Source organism: Podarcis bocagei, assembly GCF_964188305.1.
Source record: "Podarcis bocagei genome assembly, chromosome: 7".
NCBI classification, from domain to species: Eukaryota; Metazoa; Chordata; class Lepidosauria; order Squamata; family Lacertidae; genus Podarcis; species Podarcis bocagei.
In genome coordinates, this window is record NC_138132.1 from 57123197 (window position 1) to 57137012 (window position 13816).

The 13816-nt window shown below is 46.5% G+C and overlaps 1 protein-coding gene across 2 annotated transcripts in view; it reads left to right on the plus strand.

Annotated features, from left to right (window-relative positions):
* Positions 1-13816, plus strand: part of CDH13 (cadherin 13) — a 715034-nt gene that overhangs the window by 513225 nt on the left and 187993 nt on the right. For both annotated transcript variants that reach the window (XM_081201168.1, XM_081201169.1), the window contains exon 7: positions 1660-1838. In XM_081201168.1, coding sequence (XP_081057294.1) covers positions 1660-1838 — 179 coding nt within the window. The remainder of the gene's footprint in view (positions 1-1659; positions 1839-13816) is intronic.

Sequence of the window (13816 nt, forward strand, 5' to 3'; positions counted from 1 at the left end):
GCTTCATTCTTTCTTTTGTAAGCAAACCACCTCTTTGCACCATATCTGTGATTTAAGGAGAGAGGAAGAAGGAACACTTGATTCCCATGAACCTATCAGATTGGTGCAAGAAAGCCCAGGAAAACCTTCTTTGCAGATCTCTAGCCAGAACTTGGTTTGGAGAGTTTTGCTATGTATTTAGGAGATGGGCGTTTAAGTGATTGAACAGGCAAGTGAGAAGAGCCAGCTCATGTAAACTGGGATGCTAGATTTGGAGAGGAAGGAGCGGTCTTAGGCCTCCGGGGTTAATAATCCCCTGCCTTCTTTTAATTACAACTTGATCACAGCAGGGGATTCTTTAGGCAGCTGAACAATATGCCTAATGAGGTGGGTATGGAAAAATTCATTAAAGACTTTTAATTGAGTTTGCAGCATCCCCTGGTTGATTGAGGATGAAGTTCTCCACCAGTGTACTTTGGGTGTTAAGTCCTGTTTGGAACTGAACCACACGCTGCAGGGAGTGAACACCTTTGTCACATAGATGAGATCCTTTGAACACGTCTTTGGTTGGTTTTGGAGTTTGTAGTGAAGCACATGGATAGACAGTAATCTCTTTGGCATGTAGGGCCCATATCATTGCCATGTTTATTTTGTTGTGTATTTGCTTAAAATGTTGGTGGGGGTAGCCTGCTCTTCAACTGGAAAAGGCTCAAAAAATGGCTTGCAAGTCCACTTAGCTTATTGGGCGGGCGGCATTGCGGCCAGGTCTCAGGGCCTCTGGTGATCCGGCCGGGGGCCTGAGATGGGCGCCCTCCTCGCTGGGGCTTGGGCTTGGCCATGACGACGGCACTGGGCAGACCCCCGCCCAGGAGGGTGGGCCCTGCTGACCAATCAGTGCCAGCGGGGTGTATCTCTGCGGTATATTTAAACCATGACATGGCCAGGAGACCGCCCTTTGCCAGCTCTCCCACCCACCCACCTTCTTTTTCATTTTTACGACAATATGACCTTGCTATAGAATAATGTTGACCGCCATATTTATGGGACCGGGAGGGAATTTTTCCACTTGTCAAATTGGCTCCATCCATGTGGTTTTCACTTACCTTGTAGCAATTGTCACAACTTTGAGAAGTTAAGCATTGGGTACGGGAATCCTGTTAATGGGATCCGTGGGTGTGGATTCTGTCCCAGGCCCAGACATACCACTTCCCCAACAGGGGTGCCCCAATTTGATGTAAGTTATAGGGCTCCCCCTATTGGTGGTTTACATTTAGTTGGACTCCCTGCAGACAGGGATATAGTTGGGATATAATCCAGCTTCACCCAGTGCCTAAGCCGAACTACTCACGTTTGTAACCAATAAAGTTGTGGCCTATTTGAACCCATAAAGCAAAATCCACTTGTTCATGTGTTTATTTATGCACCAGGGAACTGCGGGTCATGGGGCCTTGGCAAGCAATGAACATCAGAACGTAAGAGCCCAGATAGATCAGGCCAATGGCCCATCTAATCTATCATGGTGTACTCAAAATGGCCAACCAGATGCTTCTGGGAAGGCCACAAGCAGGAGCACAAGAGCACTTTCTTCCCACTTCTCCACTCTTCTTATGTTCATATTATCTGTATTGCTACATGCCAGATATGAAGTTTTCATATTGGTGTTATTCTTGTTCTTTTCAGGAAGTACTGTGATGCGTGTGACTGCCTTTGATGCTGATGATCCAGCTACAGACAATGCTCTGCTGAGGTATAATATCCTTAAGCAGACCCCGGACAAGCCATCCCCAAACATGTTCTATATTGACCCGGAGAAAGGAGACATTGTCACTGTTGTGTCGCCAGTGCTGTTGGACCGTGAAGTAAGTTGCAATTTTGTCAGTTGTTTATGGATGGATGCAATATGCAAAAAGAGGTACAGGTGGTGTACTGGTTGTTTGTCTACTGCAGCGATAGCCAAACTTGGCCCTCCAGCTGTTTTGGGACTACAGTTCCCATCATCCCTGACCACTGGTCCTGTTAGCTAGGGATGATGGGAATTGTAGTCCCGAAACAGCTGAAGGGCCAAGTTTGGCCATCACAGGTCTACTGTCTCGGCATTCTCATATGGAGTATAGTAGGCCATGGTTGGGGAAACTTTGTCATAGGGAAAATATGGTGCTCCAGGACTCACTCACTCTCTGGCCCTCAGGACTCTGTCCAGGCCACAACCCTCTCCCTACACCACACCTTTCACAAGTCCTCATCCACAATCTCATTGAGTGCTTTTGTGTGGCTGAAGTATGAAATTGAACTGTGATAATACCTCTTGCTTCCTGGAGGATGGATGGAGATTTGTGTTCATAGATAACTTTGACTTCTATATAGAATGCAGCTCAAAGTTATGAGTTGCATCCATTGCTCTGTATTGTGCTTCACCAACCACTGGCATGTGCCCCCCCCCCCGGGAGGTTTCCCAAGAGGGAGTGCAGTCCTTTGGCTAAATAAGTTACCCTGCCTGTGCCGCCACCCATTCATTGAACATATTCTCTGGAATACTTTAGGAAAGCATGGGGCAAGGAAATATCTAAACAGTTGAAGGCCTTCTTGGTGACCAGCAGATGCTGTGGAATCCCAGCTTTGTCCTTCCTTTTCAGCACCTTCTGAAGGTCTCTTCAACGTTCAGCCAGGATTTTGACTAGTGAATATATCTTTGTACTCTCTGTTATTTTCTGAAGTCTTAACTGCCACCCCTCTCTTTCATAAGTTGCAAATTTCAGTATGTTTTGCCATTGGTGGTTTATGATTGTTAGCAGGAGCTCAGGAAAGATATCACGTAGTGGAAAAAGAATTCAGTGGCAATCCAGACTTCCAAAAACCTATCTGTCTGTTTACTTTTCTAACTATTTTTATTTTGCTGTGTTCTTCAGGCAGTGTGATAAAGATGTTTTTGAGAATCTTAGGAATCCAAGATCCAGATGGAAGGGATTCATTTGGGGAATGGCTGTAGCTCATTGACAAAGCATGTGTTTTTCCTGCAGACAGTCCCAGCTTCATTGCCTGGCATTTCCATGTAGGGCTAGGAAAATCCCTACCTGAAACCCTGAAGAACTTCTGCCTTTCAGTAGAGACAATACTGAACTTGATAGCTCAGTGTAAGGCAGCTTCCATAGGAAGCTGCCTTATACTGTCTAGTCACCAGTCCATCTAGCTCCATGCAGTCTGTACTGACTGGCAGAAAGTTTCCAGGGTTACAGACAAGGAGTCTCTCCCAGCCCTGCTTGCAGATGCTGGGGATTGAACCTGGGACCTTTTTCATGCAATGCAGATGCTCAGCCCCTGAGCTACAGCTCCTCTCTTGGTTCAAGACCTGTCAAAGTTGCTACGCCTGACAACTGTAAAGTTCAACAATGCTGAGAGATGAAATCGGAGAATTTACTAATATGATTTAGGAGCTTTAATCTGCCATCTGTTTGTTTGCTGCATTCAAACCAAGACATTGCTGATACGGAATTTCATAAAACAGATAAAGGTCTTACGTACAGGATAAGCTTTGTAAATTCCTCCAGTTCCTCCTTTGCATAAGGGAAGGGGGGGAGGGCACAAATCTTTTGAGCATCGAGATCTCTGCGCAAAAACAAAACAAAGGAACAGCCTTTTGAGAATCTGAGGCATTGTGAAGGACCCAGATGTGATGTATGTAACAGGGCTGGCCCAGTATGATGCTGAGACAAGGTGGAAAGTGATAGCTCTGCCACTGATGCCCCCCCTCCCGGCTGATGATGACCACTCTGCCGCTCCCCTCACCAATGACACTGATGCCACCGGAGAAAAGGGAGAAAAAGAAGGCCCCAAAGGAGGCCAGTGGGGGGGGAGGAGGAGATGTTGATGAAGGGTACAGTGGACAAGACACAGGTGGTGAGACAGGGAGAAGACACTGTGGTGAGAAGGAGAAAGCAGCGGAAGTGGCTTACTGGGTAGTCATGTATCACAGTTCCCCTTGGTCTGAGGAAGGATTAGGTGAGAGTTGAAAATTTCTTTGTTGTTTTGGAAACTCTAGTAATAAATTGAAGTTTAATTTGGAGCATCTTGACTCTCACTCTTGTTATGGAACTGCCACTGAGAATAGTGATGGGGTAAACTTCCTCAGTCGGACATGGAATTGGGGTCATTTCTCTCCCCCCCCCCGCTGAATTTCAGGAAAAAGCCCACCCACCTCCTTGCAAATTCCTTCAGACTAAAATCTGACCTGTAGAAGAATGTTCAGGGACATTAAAGCCACTAAGAATTGTATTTCTGTGCCAGGAAATGCGAAACCTGCTAACATCACGACTGAAAACAGTTTATCAGTGATCCATTTTGAAGCTTAGTTTAGGGACACTAATTCTGTGATGTGAATGCTTGAGTAATTACATGTTTGTGAGCTGCTAAATAAAACAACATGATCTATATTTTGTTGACAAATGTATAGATCAAAACTGGTGCTACCCATTTCCATGCAGCCCTGGTGGTAACTGTGCATAGGGAATTGCAGCCTAACTGTGATGACTCATTTGCTATGTAGTGTGCCATCAAAATAAGGGCAAGGCAAACGACTTGGAAGATTTCCAAGGGTGGCATCTGCAAAACTCACAACTTGTGAAAGGATTTAAGAAGAGGGCCCATGCCTGTTCAGCTGGAACTACTATGTTCTGTTATGAAAATGACTTACATACATAAAATTGTAAGTAGCTGGTAGCGCACTCCCACTCCCCGGGTATCTGATGTTATTCATTTCCTATAAGTTTGAATACAAATTTAAGATTTGTAGAGTCTTAATAACTGGCTGCCACATTCGACAGACTGTCTATGATTTTTCAAGTCAGGTTGGATATTCCCCCCCCCCTCTAAAATATAAACAATCTTAGGATAAAACCAATTTTCTGAAAACTGAAAAATCAATAGGAGGGAATGAACAATACTAGCTTCTCAGCTGTGTTGAAAAGATCACTAGTGATACATGAAATAATGATGCTATATTTACATAGAAAGAATGTCTTGAAGACTGAACAGGTATTACTACTGGAGAGATTGTGGCAGTGAAAGAACTGAGCCACTTGTGATTTCCTTTTAATAGCTCATACCCCCCCCCCATTTCTTTATCAGGGTGACCTTAGGGTGAAGGGTGGGTAAAAATAAACAAACACATAAATAAATAATAAAATAATATCTTAAAGAAAATAAGAAATACAGAATGATTGGGAGGTGAGGTTGTTACCTATCATAAACTTCTAATCGAGATACTACTTAAAGTTACAGAGCGAAAAACAAAATAAATTTAGAAATTGACATGATCCAGCTTAGGAACTGGGATTCAATATGTGAAATATCCAGAAATATTGAAGCAAATGTGGGGCGAATGTAGGATTCAGTCTATTTTTCCAGAAGGGAATTAAAATTTAGACAAAGACTGATAATGCATGTGATATTAATTTGTTTGTCAATTATTGACTCACTTTACTACTTTGAGGACATAAAATATCTTGCTTGTAACTTGGGCTACAGTTCCTCTTCCCTGAGAAGCAGCTCCTTTTAACTTCAGATTAGATAGATCGATAGTTTTGAAATAGCCAGGAAAACAATGGGGGGAGAGAAAAACTCCTTAACAACACCACCACCACCCTTAAAGTATCAGGTACACTGTTTCACATACTGTGTGTTTATCTTAAGAGTTTTAACATGGGTAGACAAATAGTTAGATAAAACGTGTCTTTTTGGATGGGCTGTTGCTGTTTTGAATTACCACCCCACCCCACCCCGCACCCCAAAAAATGAAGGAATAAAATGAAGGTTTATTATTAAGCTCATTCCAATCCTTTCGGGGGGTGCGTGGTGTGGAGACTCAAGGGTGCTATGTGCACCCAATATATGTTTCCTGGAATGAAGTCAGTGTACTTGTTGCATGTTTGTAAAACACACACACACACACACACACACACACACACACACACACACACACACAGACTCATTGCTATGCTGTAATTTGCCTGGCTGCCAACAGATGGCACTGAGAACTGCTGTCCCTGAGCTCTGCTCACTCATCTACCTGCCAACCATGGGTTCCCTGTCCCTGGGATTCAGGTCCCCAGGCTGGTGGGGTTACTGTCTTCCATCTTCTGGTGTCAACTGTGTGTGGCCTGGCCTAAATGACCTCACGGGCCAAATGTGGAGGTCTAGTGGGCCAGATTAGGCCCAAAGGCCAGGCATTCCCCACCTCTGTTTTAAATGAATTTGCCCAGTTGTCATGCACTGGGCAATAGGTATTAGGGCTTTGATTTTAGATCTATGTCACTTCCCATTCCAAATAGAGAGATTTGTGTGCTGATTTATTTATTTTTTTAATTATTGCATCAAGCATAAATGCCAGAGACACTATAATACAAGCCAAACCTGATGAAACTTACCTTAGTGATTTTTATCTGTGGTTGTGATGGCGCAAATGTGGTGCTTTTATTATTCTTATTTGTGGCTTCCATCAAAGAAACTGGCTGAGCTGAAAGATAAAAAATAGTGTAAGCTGAGGGAGTGCAAGTTCTCTTGTTCTCCAAGCGTAAGCACAGCTATAAACTGTTTTTAAAGTAAATGCATTCATTCAGTGATCAAAGCCATTCATGTTTTCATGTTCTTTTTATTAATTTTTGGCCATTGCTTAGATGAAGATGCTTACGGGTAGTGTTCCACTTAATTTAAGCCAAATTGTCAAGGATGCAAAATTCTACTTTATATATATAAATATAGTTCAAGTTCTTTCATGTTTGCATGTTGTACAGAACAGGAACCTGGAGATAAGTGCTGGAGGTAGAATATTGAAATGGAGATTGCATCGTATCTGGGGCTTTTTGATTTCCGTTTTGAACAAGCTGTAACCAAGTTACTATTAAAAGAAGAAGAAGTAGTTTTCCACTTATTAAGAGGAGCTCTTGTAAGACAGTGTTGAGATTTATTTCTCAGCAGCAATTTGAGAAGCACCTTCTATCAAGCTTTTATCATCAAGTCATATTTGAATGCCAACAGGCCTATGCAGTTGATTGAAGCTTTTCTGATTGGCCCGTTCTTTTAATTATTGTTTTGCACTTTTTGTTGTACACCACCTTGATATTGCAGTATTTAAATTGTGTCATATCTCTCTCTGTGTGTGTGATAGCTTTAAAATAGCCAGGAAGACACAAAAGAGGGAGGAGGAAACTCCACCCCTTAACAAAAAAAACCAAAAAACCCTTAAAGTATAACAGTGTTTCACATACAGTTTAAGTCTCAGTCTATCTCTCTCTCTCTCTCTCTCTCTCTCTCTCTCTCTCTCTCTCTCTGTGTGTGTGTGTGTGTGTGTGTGATGAACATAAATGTTTTAAAATGGGTAGACAGATAGAAGATGGCCTTTTGGATGGGCTGCTATTTGAATTATTTCTCCCCTCCCCCCCACCCTGAAAACAAGAAGGAAACAAAATGAAGTTTTATTATTTAACTCATTCAAACTCTCCAGGTGTTGAAAACTAAAGAGTATTGTGTGCACCAAGGGTCTTTCCTGGAACAATGTCACCATACTTGCTGCATTTTTGTGAAACATTGTATACATACTGTATACAGTGGTACCTCGGGTTAAGCAATTAATTCGTTCTGGAGGTCTGTTCCTAACCTGAAGCACCACTTTAGCTAATGGGGCCTCCCGCTGCTGCCTGAAGCAAAGTTCTTAACCCGAGGTACCATTTCTGGGTTAGCGGAGTCTGTAACCTGAAGCTTATGTAACCTGAGGCACCACTGTATCTATATCTATATCAGCCTGGATAGCTCAGTTGGCTAGAGCATGGCGCTGATAATGCTCAAGGTTGCACGTTTGATTTCTGTATGGGAGAGCTGCATATTCCTGCATTGCAGGGGGTTCAACTAGGTGATTCTCAGGACTCCTTCCAACTCTACAATTCTATAAATCTATATCTGTATAGATATGCACACTTACACATTGCCATGCTGTTTGTCAAGCCATCAACAGATCGCACTGGAAACTACAGTGTGACAAGAGGCAGTGGGGGGTCACATGAGGGGCAGCCAGAACATGCTGTGGAGCCTCTGAGCTCTACTTACTCTTTTTCTTTCCAACTGTGGGCCCACTGTCCCTGGGATTCAGGCCAATCAAATGCTCCCCCCAAAAGTCCTATTCAGCCCCACAACAGGTACGTAGTGAAGCCCACACTTCAAAGGGAGGTAGGGAGGCATGTGGGGTACTCCAATGATGAAGAGTTGAGTTTGGGGTGGAGCAGGCTTGTAAAGCCTGACTGCCCACCACTTCCTGATTGGCCACGCAACCTCCACATCCCTCCCCCAGCTTCTCCCACGGGGAAGACTTTGAAAGTTTTCTTTCCTATGAGAGGGAGGGTGTGGCAAATTCATTCCCTGCTTGAGGGTGGAAGCAGTGTTGCCGCTTCTGGACTGTATACTACTTTTGGAAGACCAGTTCTTCACTGTAGGATTTCTGCAGTTGGTGGTTTTTACTGCTTTTGCAATTCACACCTCGTTGCAGGTGTTTGCTCCTGACCTGCATTGTGTTCTCTCCAGCCTATCAAAGTTCTGTTTTATTTATGGATTTTCTGCTGGAATATTATTTTGAAAAGTGCACGCTCTTCAGAGTTTGTGGCACACTCCAGTAATTGCAGAACAACATCCATTTTCATTTTAACAAGGCACATAAGGATATATTTTGTGAAGCTTTATGTGCATTTCTCCTATGCCTTGGGAAATCTCAACATCTTTGAAAGTGTCAGAAATAAAGATTGAGGAGAGATGGGGGCAAATCATGCCTGCAAACTTCCATTGGCAAAACTCCCCCCTCTTTTTGTGATTCACAAATTTTAAGCACAAAGGCATTTCTTGCAAAAGTATGTGATGTATAGGCCTGCAGGTTAGAAATAGTAAATCCACAGTGAAAGGTTGAAACGTCCCCACCACCCTGGGTTGTTTCATTTGTTAAGATAAAAATGATGCTTGTTTAAAAGCATTTATAAACCACTTAATATTTTGAAGATCTCTAAGTGGTCAATTGAAGTAAATAGGAAATTATGCAAGTCTTGCATTTAGAATGGCTTTCCCTAACATTCAAGACTACGTTTGTTGGACTACTACACCATTGGCCATGGTGCCAGGGGATGCTGGGAATTGGAGTCCAGCAAGATCTGGAGGGCACCAGGTTTGGGAAGACTGGCATTCAAGTGGATGCAAAATACCCTCGAGCTCATATATTCCATTATCTTACCTACCTGCCCCTCTAGACGCGCACTAATTGGGAGAACAGACCCTTTTTATGTCAATGATATCTCTTCTAGTTGTTTGCTGGAGGGCTCTCCAGCATCTCCTTTTGAGGACCACTGCATGGGGACAAAGCCAGGCACCCTGACCAAATGGTATTATGAAGTGGGAGAATGGGGGAAGCTACTTCAGCGAAATGCAAATACATGGTGGGTATCCAGGTTAAGGGTGTTGCCATCAGCCACTTCAACCTTCATGGTGCCTGCAGTGTCACCCCACACTTTGCAGTGCATTTATCCATCACTTTCCTGATCACAAGAAGTTCAGTCTTTCGAGGAAGCGGGCTTGTTGTTGAAGACCTCCCAATCAATTGTAATTTTGCAACCTGAATTTGCCAGTCTGTGATTGTACTTACAGCCAAAATTAGCAATAGCCTTGAAGTGCCCATCACAGTGCTGGTGGGATCACTGTGTGATACCTCCAGATTTTCCTCAGTGGAAAATCTGCATGATTCAGAAAGTGGGTAACCCTTTCTGGTGACTATTTTCTAGCTCTGAATTTGACAGCACATCAAATTACCTGCAGAAGTCGTACACCAGTGCTGTAAGTGACAACGACACTGAACATCATAAAATTCACACAAATTCCTCAGCTTACTATCACTACATCTGTGAGAGGACAGGGACATCTTTTTCTGTATCCTTCCTTTCCCTGTTTTTGGTAACATGAATTTGTAAGCAGTCAATACACTTGCCACCTACTCGATCTAAATGCAAATTTTGAGCCCACCGTTGCTCTCTTCTCTTTTTAATGAAAAGATATTAATCTTTTGAGCGAATGAATTTTGGTGTGATCTCTGCGTTACCTTCCCAGGTACAGTGGTGCCTCGCAAGACGAAATTAATTCGTTCCGCAATTCTCTTCGTCTTGCGGGTTTTTCGTCTTGCGATGCACGGTTTCCCATAGGAATGCATTGAAAATCAATTAATGCGTTCCTAGGGAAACCACCTTCAGACCAGGTCCGGGGACAGTCTGTCCCCGGACCTCTTCTGAAGGCTGGGGGGGGGGGACAAGGGCTTTTCTTACCACCCCCAGCATTTTAAAAAACCTTGGGACAGCGGAGGACTTCTCCGCTGTCCGGGCGATCTTAAAATGCTGGCGGGCGGCATTTTAAAATCGCCCCGGACAGCGGAGGACTTCTCCGCTGTCCGGGGCGATTTAAAAGCCCCTGGGAAGGCAGGCAGGGGGGAGCAAAGACTTTTGCCCCCTGCCCGCCTTCAGAAGGTGTTCCCACCCCCCCGCCCGGCTTCGCAGCAGCGCTACGAAGCCCGGCAGCTGGGGCAGCTGTTCCCGCCCCCCTCCCCCCTTCGGAACATCGTTCCGAAGTGGGGCGGCTGGGGCAGCTGTTCCCGCCCCACCTCCCCACTTCGGAACAGCGTTCCGAAGTGGGGCGGATGGGGCAGCTGTTCCCGCCCCACCTCCCCTCTTCGGAACATCGTTCCGAAGTGGGGCGGATGGGGCAGCTGTTCCCGCCCCCCCTCCCCCCTTCGGAACATCGTTCCGAAGTGGGGCGGATGGGGCAGATGTTCCCGCCCCCCCTCCCCCCTTCGGAACATCGTTCCGAAGTGGGGCGGCTGGGGCAGCTGTTCCCGCCCCACCTCCCCCCTTCGGAACATCGTTCCGAAGTGGGGCGGCTGGGGCAGCTGTTCCCGCCCCCCTCCCCCCTTCGGAACATCGTTCCGAAGTGGGGCAGATGGGGCAGCTGTTCCCGCCCCACCTCCCCCCTTCGGAACATCGTTCCGAAGTGGGGCGGATGGGGCAGCTGTTCCCGCCCCACCTCCCCCCTTCGGAACATCGTTCCGAAGTGGGGCGGATGGGGCAGCTGTTCCCGCCCCACCTCCCCCCTTCGGAACATCGTTCCGAAGTGGGGCGGCTGGGGCAGCTGTTCCCGCCCCACCTCCCCACTTCGGAACATCGTTCCGAAGTGGGGCGGCTGGGGCAGCTGTTCCCGCCCCCCCTCCCCCCTTCGGAACATCGTTCCGAAGTGGCGCGGATGGGGCAGCTGTTCCCGCCCCCCCTCCCCACTTCGGAACATCGTTCCGAAGTGGGGCGGATGGGGCAGCTGTTCCCGCCCCACCTCCCCCCTTCGGAACATCGTTCCGAAGTGGGGCGGATGGGGCAGCTGTTCCCGCCCCCCTCCCCCCTTCGGAACATCGTTCCGAAGTGGCGCGGCTGGGGCAGCTGTTCCCGCCCCCCCTCCCCCCTTCGGAACATCGTTCCGAAGTGGGGCGGATGGGGCAGCTGTTCCCGCCCCCCTCCCCCCTTCGGAACATCGTTCCGAAGTGGGGCGGATGGGGCAGCTGTTCCCGCCCCACCTCCCCCCTTCGGAACATCGTTCCGAAGTGGGGCGGATGGGGCAGCTGTTCCCGCCCCCCCCCCTTCGGAACATCGTTCCGAAGTGGGGCGGCTGGGGCAGCTGTTCCCGCCCCACCTCCCCACTTCGGAGTGGGGCGGCTGGGGCAGATGTTCCCGCCCCCCGCTTCGGAACAGCGTTTTAAAATGCTGGGGGTCGGCAGCGAACACTCCCGACCCCCAGCATTTTAAAATCTCCCCGGGACAGAGACTTCTCTGCTGTCCCTTGGAGATTTTAAAATGCTGGGGGTCGGCAGCGAACGCTTTGCTCCCGCCCGCCAGCATTTTAAGATTGCCCGGGGCAGGCGGGGGGAAGGCAGGCGGGGGGAGCAAAGACTTTTGCCCCCCGCCGGCCTTCAGAAGAGGTCCTCTTCTGAAGGCCGGCTGTGGGCGAAAGTCTTTGCTCCCGACCGCCAGCATTTCCCTATGGGCTTTCGTCTTGCGATGCAAGCCCATAGGGAAATTCGTCTTGCGAAGCGCCTCCAAAACAGAAAACCCTTTCGTCTTGCGGGTTTTCCGTCTTGCGAGGCATTCGTCTTGCGGGGTACCACTGTACCAGTGTTTACATTTGCTTTTACTAACAAACTCTTTTCTCTCTTAAAGTTTTGTCCTCTGTAAATTAGAACACTAACCCTGTTTAGGGCTGCTGTTTAGAAGCTATCTGCTTTGTCTTTCAGATGCTAAAACATAAAGGGTATAATCTCGGGGGGGGGGGGAGAGCAAGTTACATGCTTCACAATCCTTCCTTCACAGGAGGAAATAGTTAGTTAGTTCCTTCCAAATAAAGTAGGGGAAGTAAAATACACTTTCACTTCAAGGCTGTCTGTTGGTATTAATTTGTTAGAAGAAAGGAACAGGGCTGGCTCAGACTAGTTCATTGCCTTAGGCAAAAAATAATTTTGTCCTCTCTTTTAATATGGTTGCATGTAGCAGGAGAGTTTGAATGTCATTCTAAACCATGGTTTAGCATGATGAATATGAGATCTAGTGAACCTTAGGCTTATGAGCTTTCCTCACAGCCATCTCTTCTCCTCCTCTGGCACAGCCTTGAAGAATTCAGAAGCATCCTCTTCCATTTTTGTTTAATCACCAGCAACTGTGGTTAGCATTAGCTATGGTTTGCATGAGTCAAAATGGCTTCCCACCAAAGTTTATGGAGCTGCTATGCCTAAGCAAGCCACTGTTAATATTAACCACAGTTTAAGGTTTGTTATAAATGAGAAGCCACAGTTGTGGGAAATGGAAGTGACAACATTTGAACTCTTCCTTTGGTAAAAGGATAGAGGGAATTTGCACGTCTGAGGTTCACTGGGGTCTTGTTCTCGTCATATTAAACCAGGGATAGCCAGCAGAGAGCCCCCTGTATGCTGTTTGGACTCCAGCTCCCATCATCCCCAGCCAACATGGCCAATGGTTAGGAGAAATTGGATTTTAAGTCCCCACCTCATCAGAGAGCACCATATGGACTACCTCTGCACTAAACTGTGGTTAGGCTTAGAAGTGCCTTAGGATCTGACCTGTGGCATCCCCTCCTTAACCCATTTCCCCTCGTGCAGCTTAGGAAAAAAATCCTGTTTGTATGAATTGTAATTTTTTAAAAAAATTCTAAGTCTGTTTGCTGTGTAAGGGGCAGAAGGGAGGAGAGGAGAGATAAAGAGAAGGAAGGAGAAAGGAGGGCAGAAAGAAATGGAGATAAATGCATACAGAGAGAGAGAGGTGGGATGTGGCACAAACAAACTGAGTGAACCACCACTAGCTCTGAACTTTGCATCTGGCACAGTTCAAGAGTGGGAGTTGAAACTCAGGGACTAAATGCGTTCAGGACTTTCTCAAGGTCACACATCTCCACATACCTCACCTTCTCCCCCTGGGCCACACCTACTTACCCCAGGCTACCCATTACATCACCTTCTTCCCCCAACCATACTTTTCTTTCACCTCCTCACCGGTCTTGCTTCACACACCCTTTAGTGTTCTTGCCTTGACAACATGTGTTCTAGAACTCTGATAAATTTCTCTTCCTTGAGTGGATGGAGGATAGAGGTGTGTATGCACAGATATGTAGGGCAAACATTGGCTACCCATTATGGTTCAGAAGGAGAGAGCTTAAGTACTATGTTGGGTTTGTACAACAAGCTAAACCAAATATTGGTTTAGTTGCTGCTCCGTGCTGA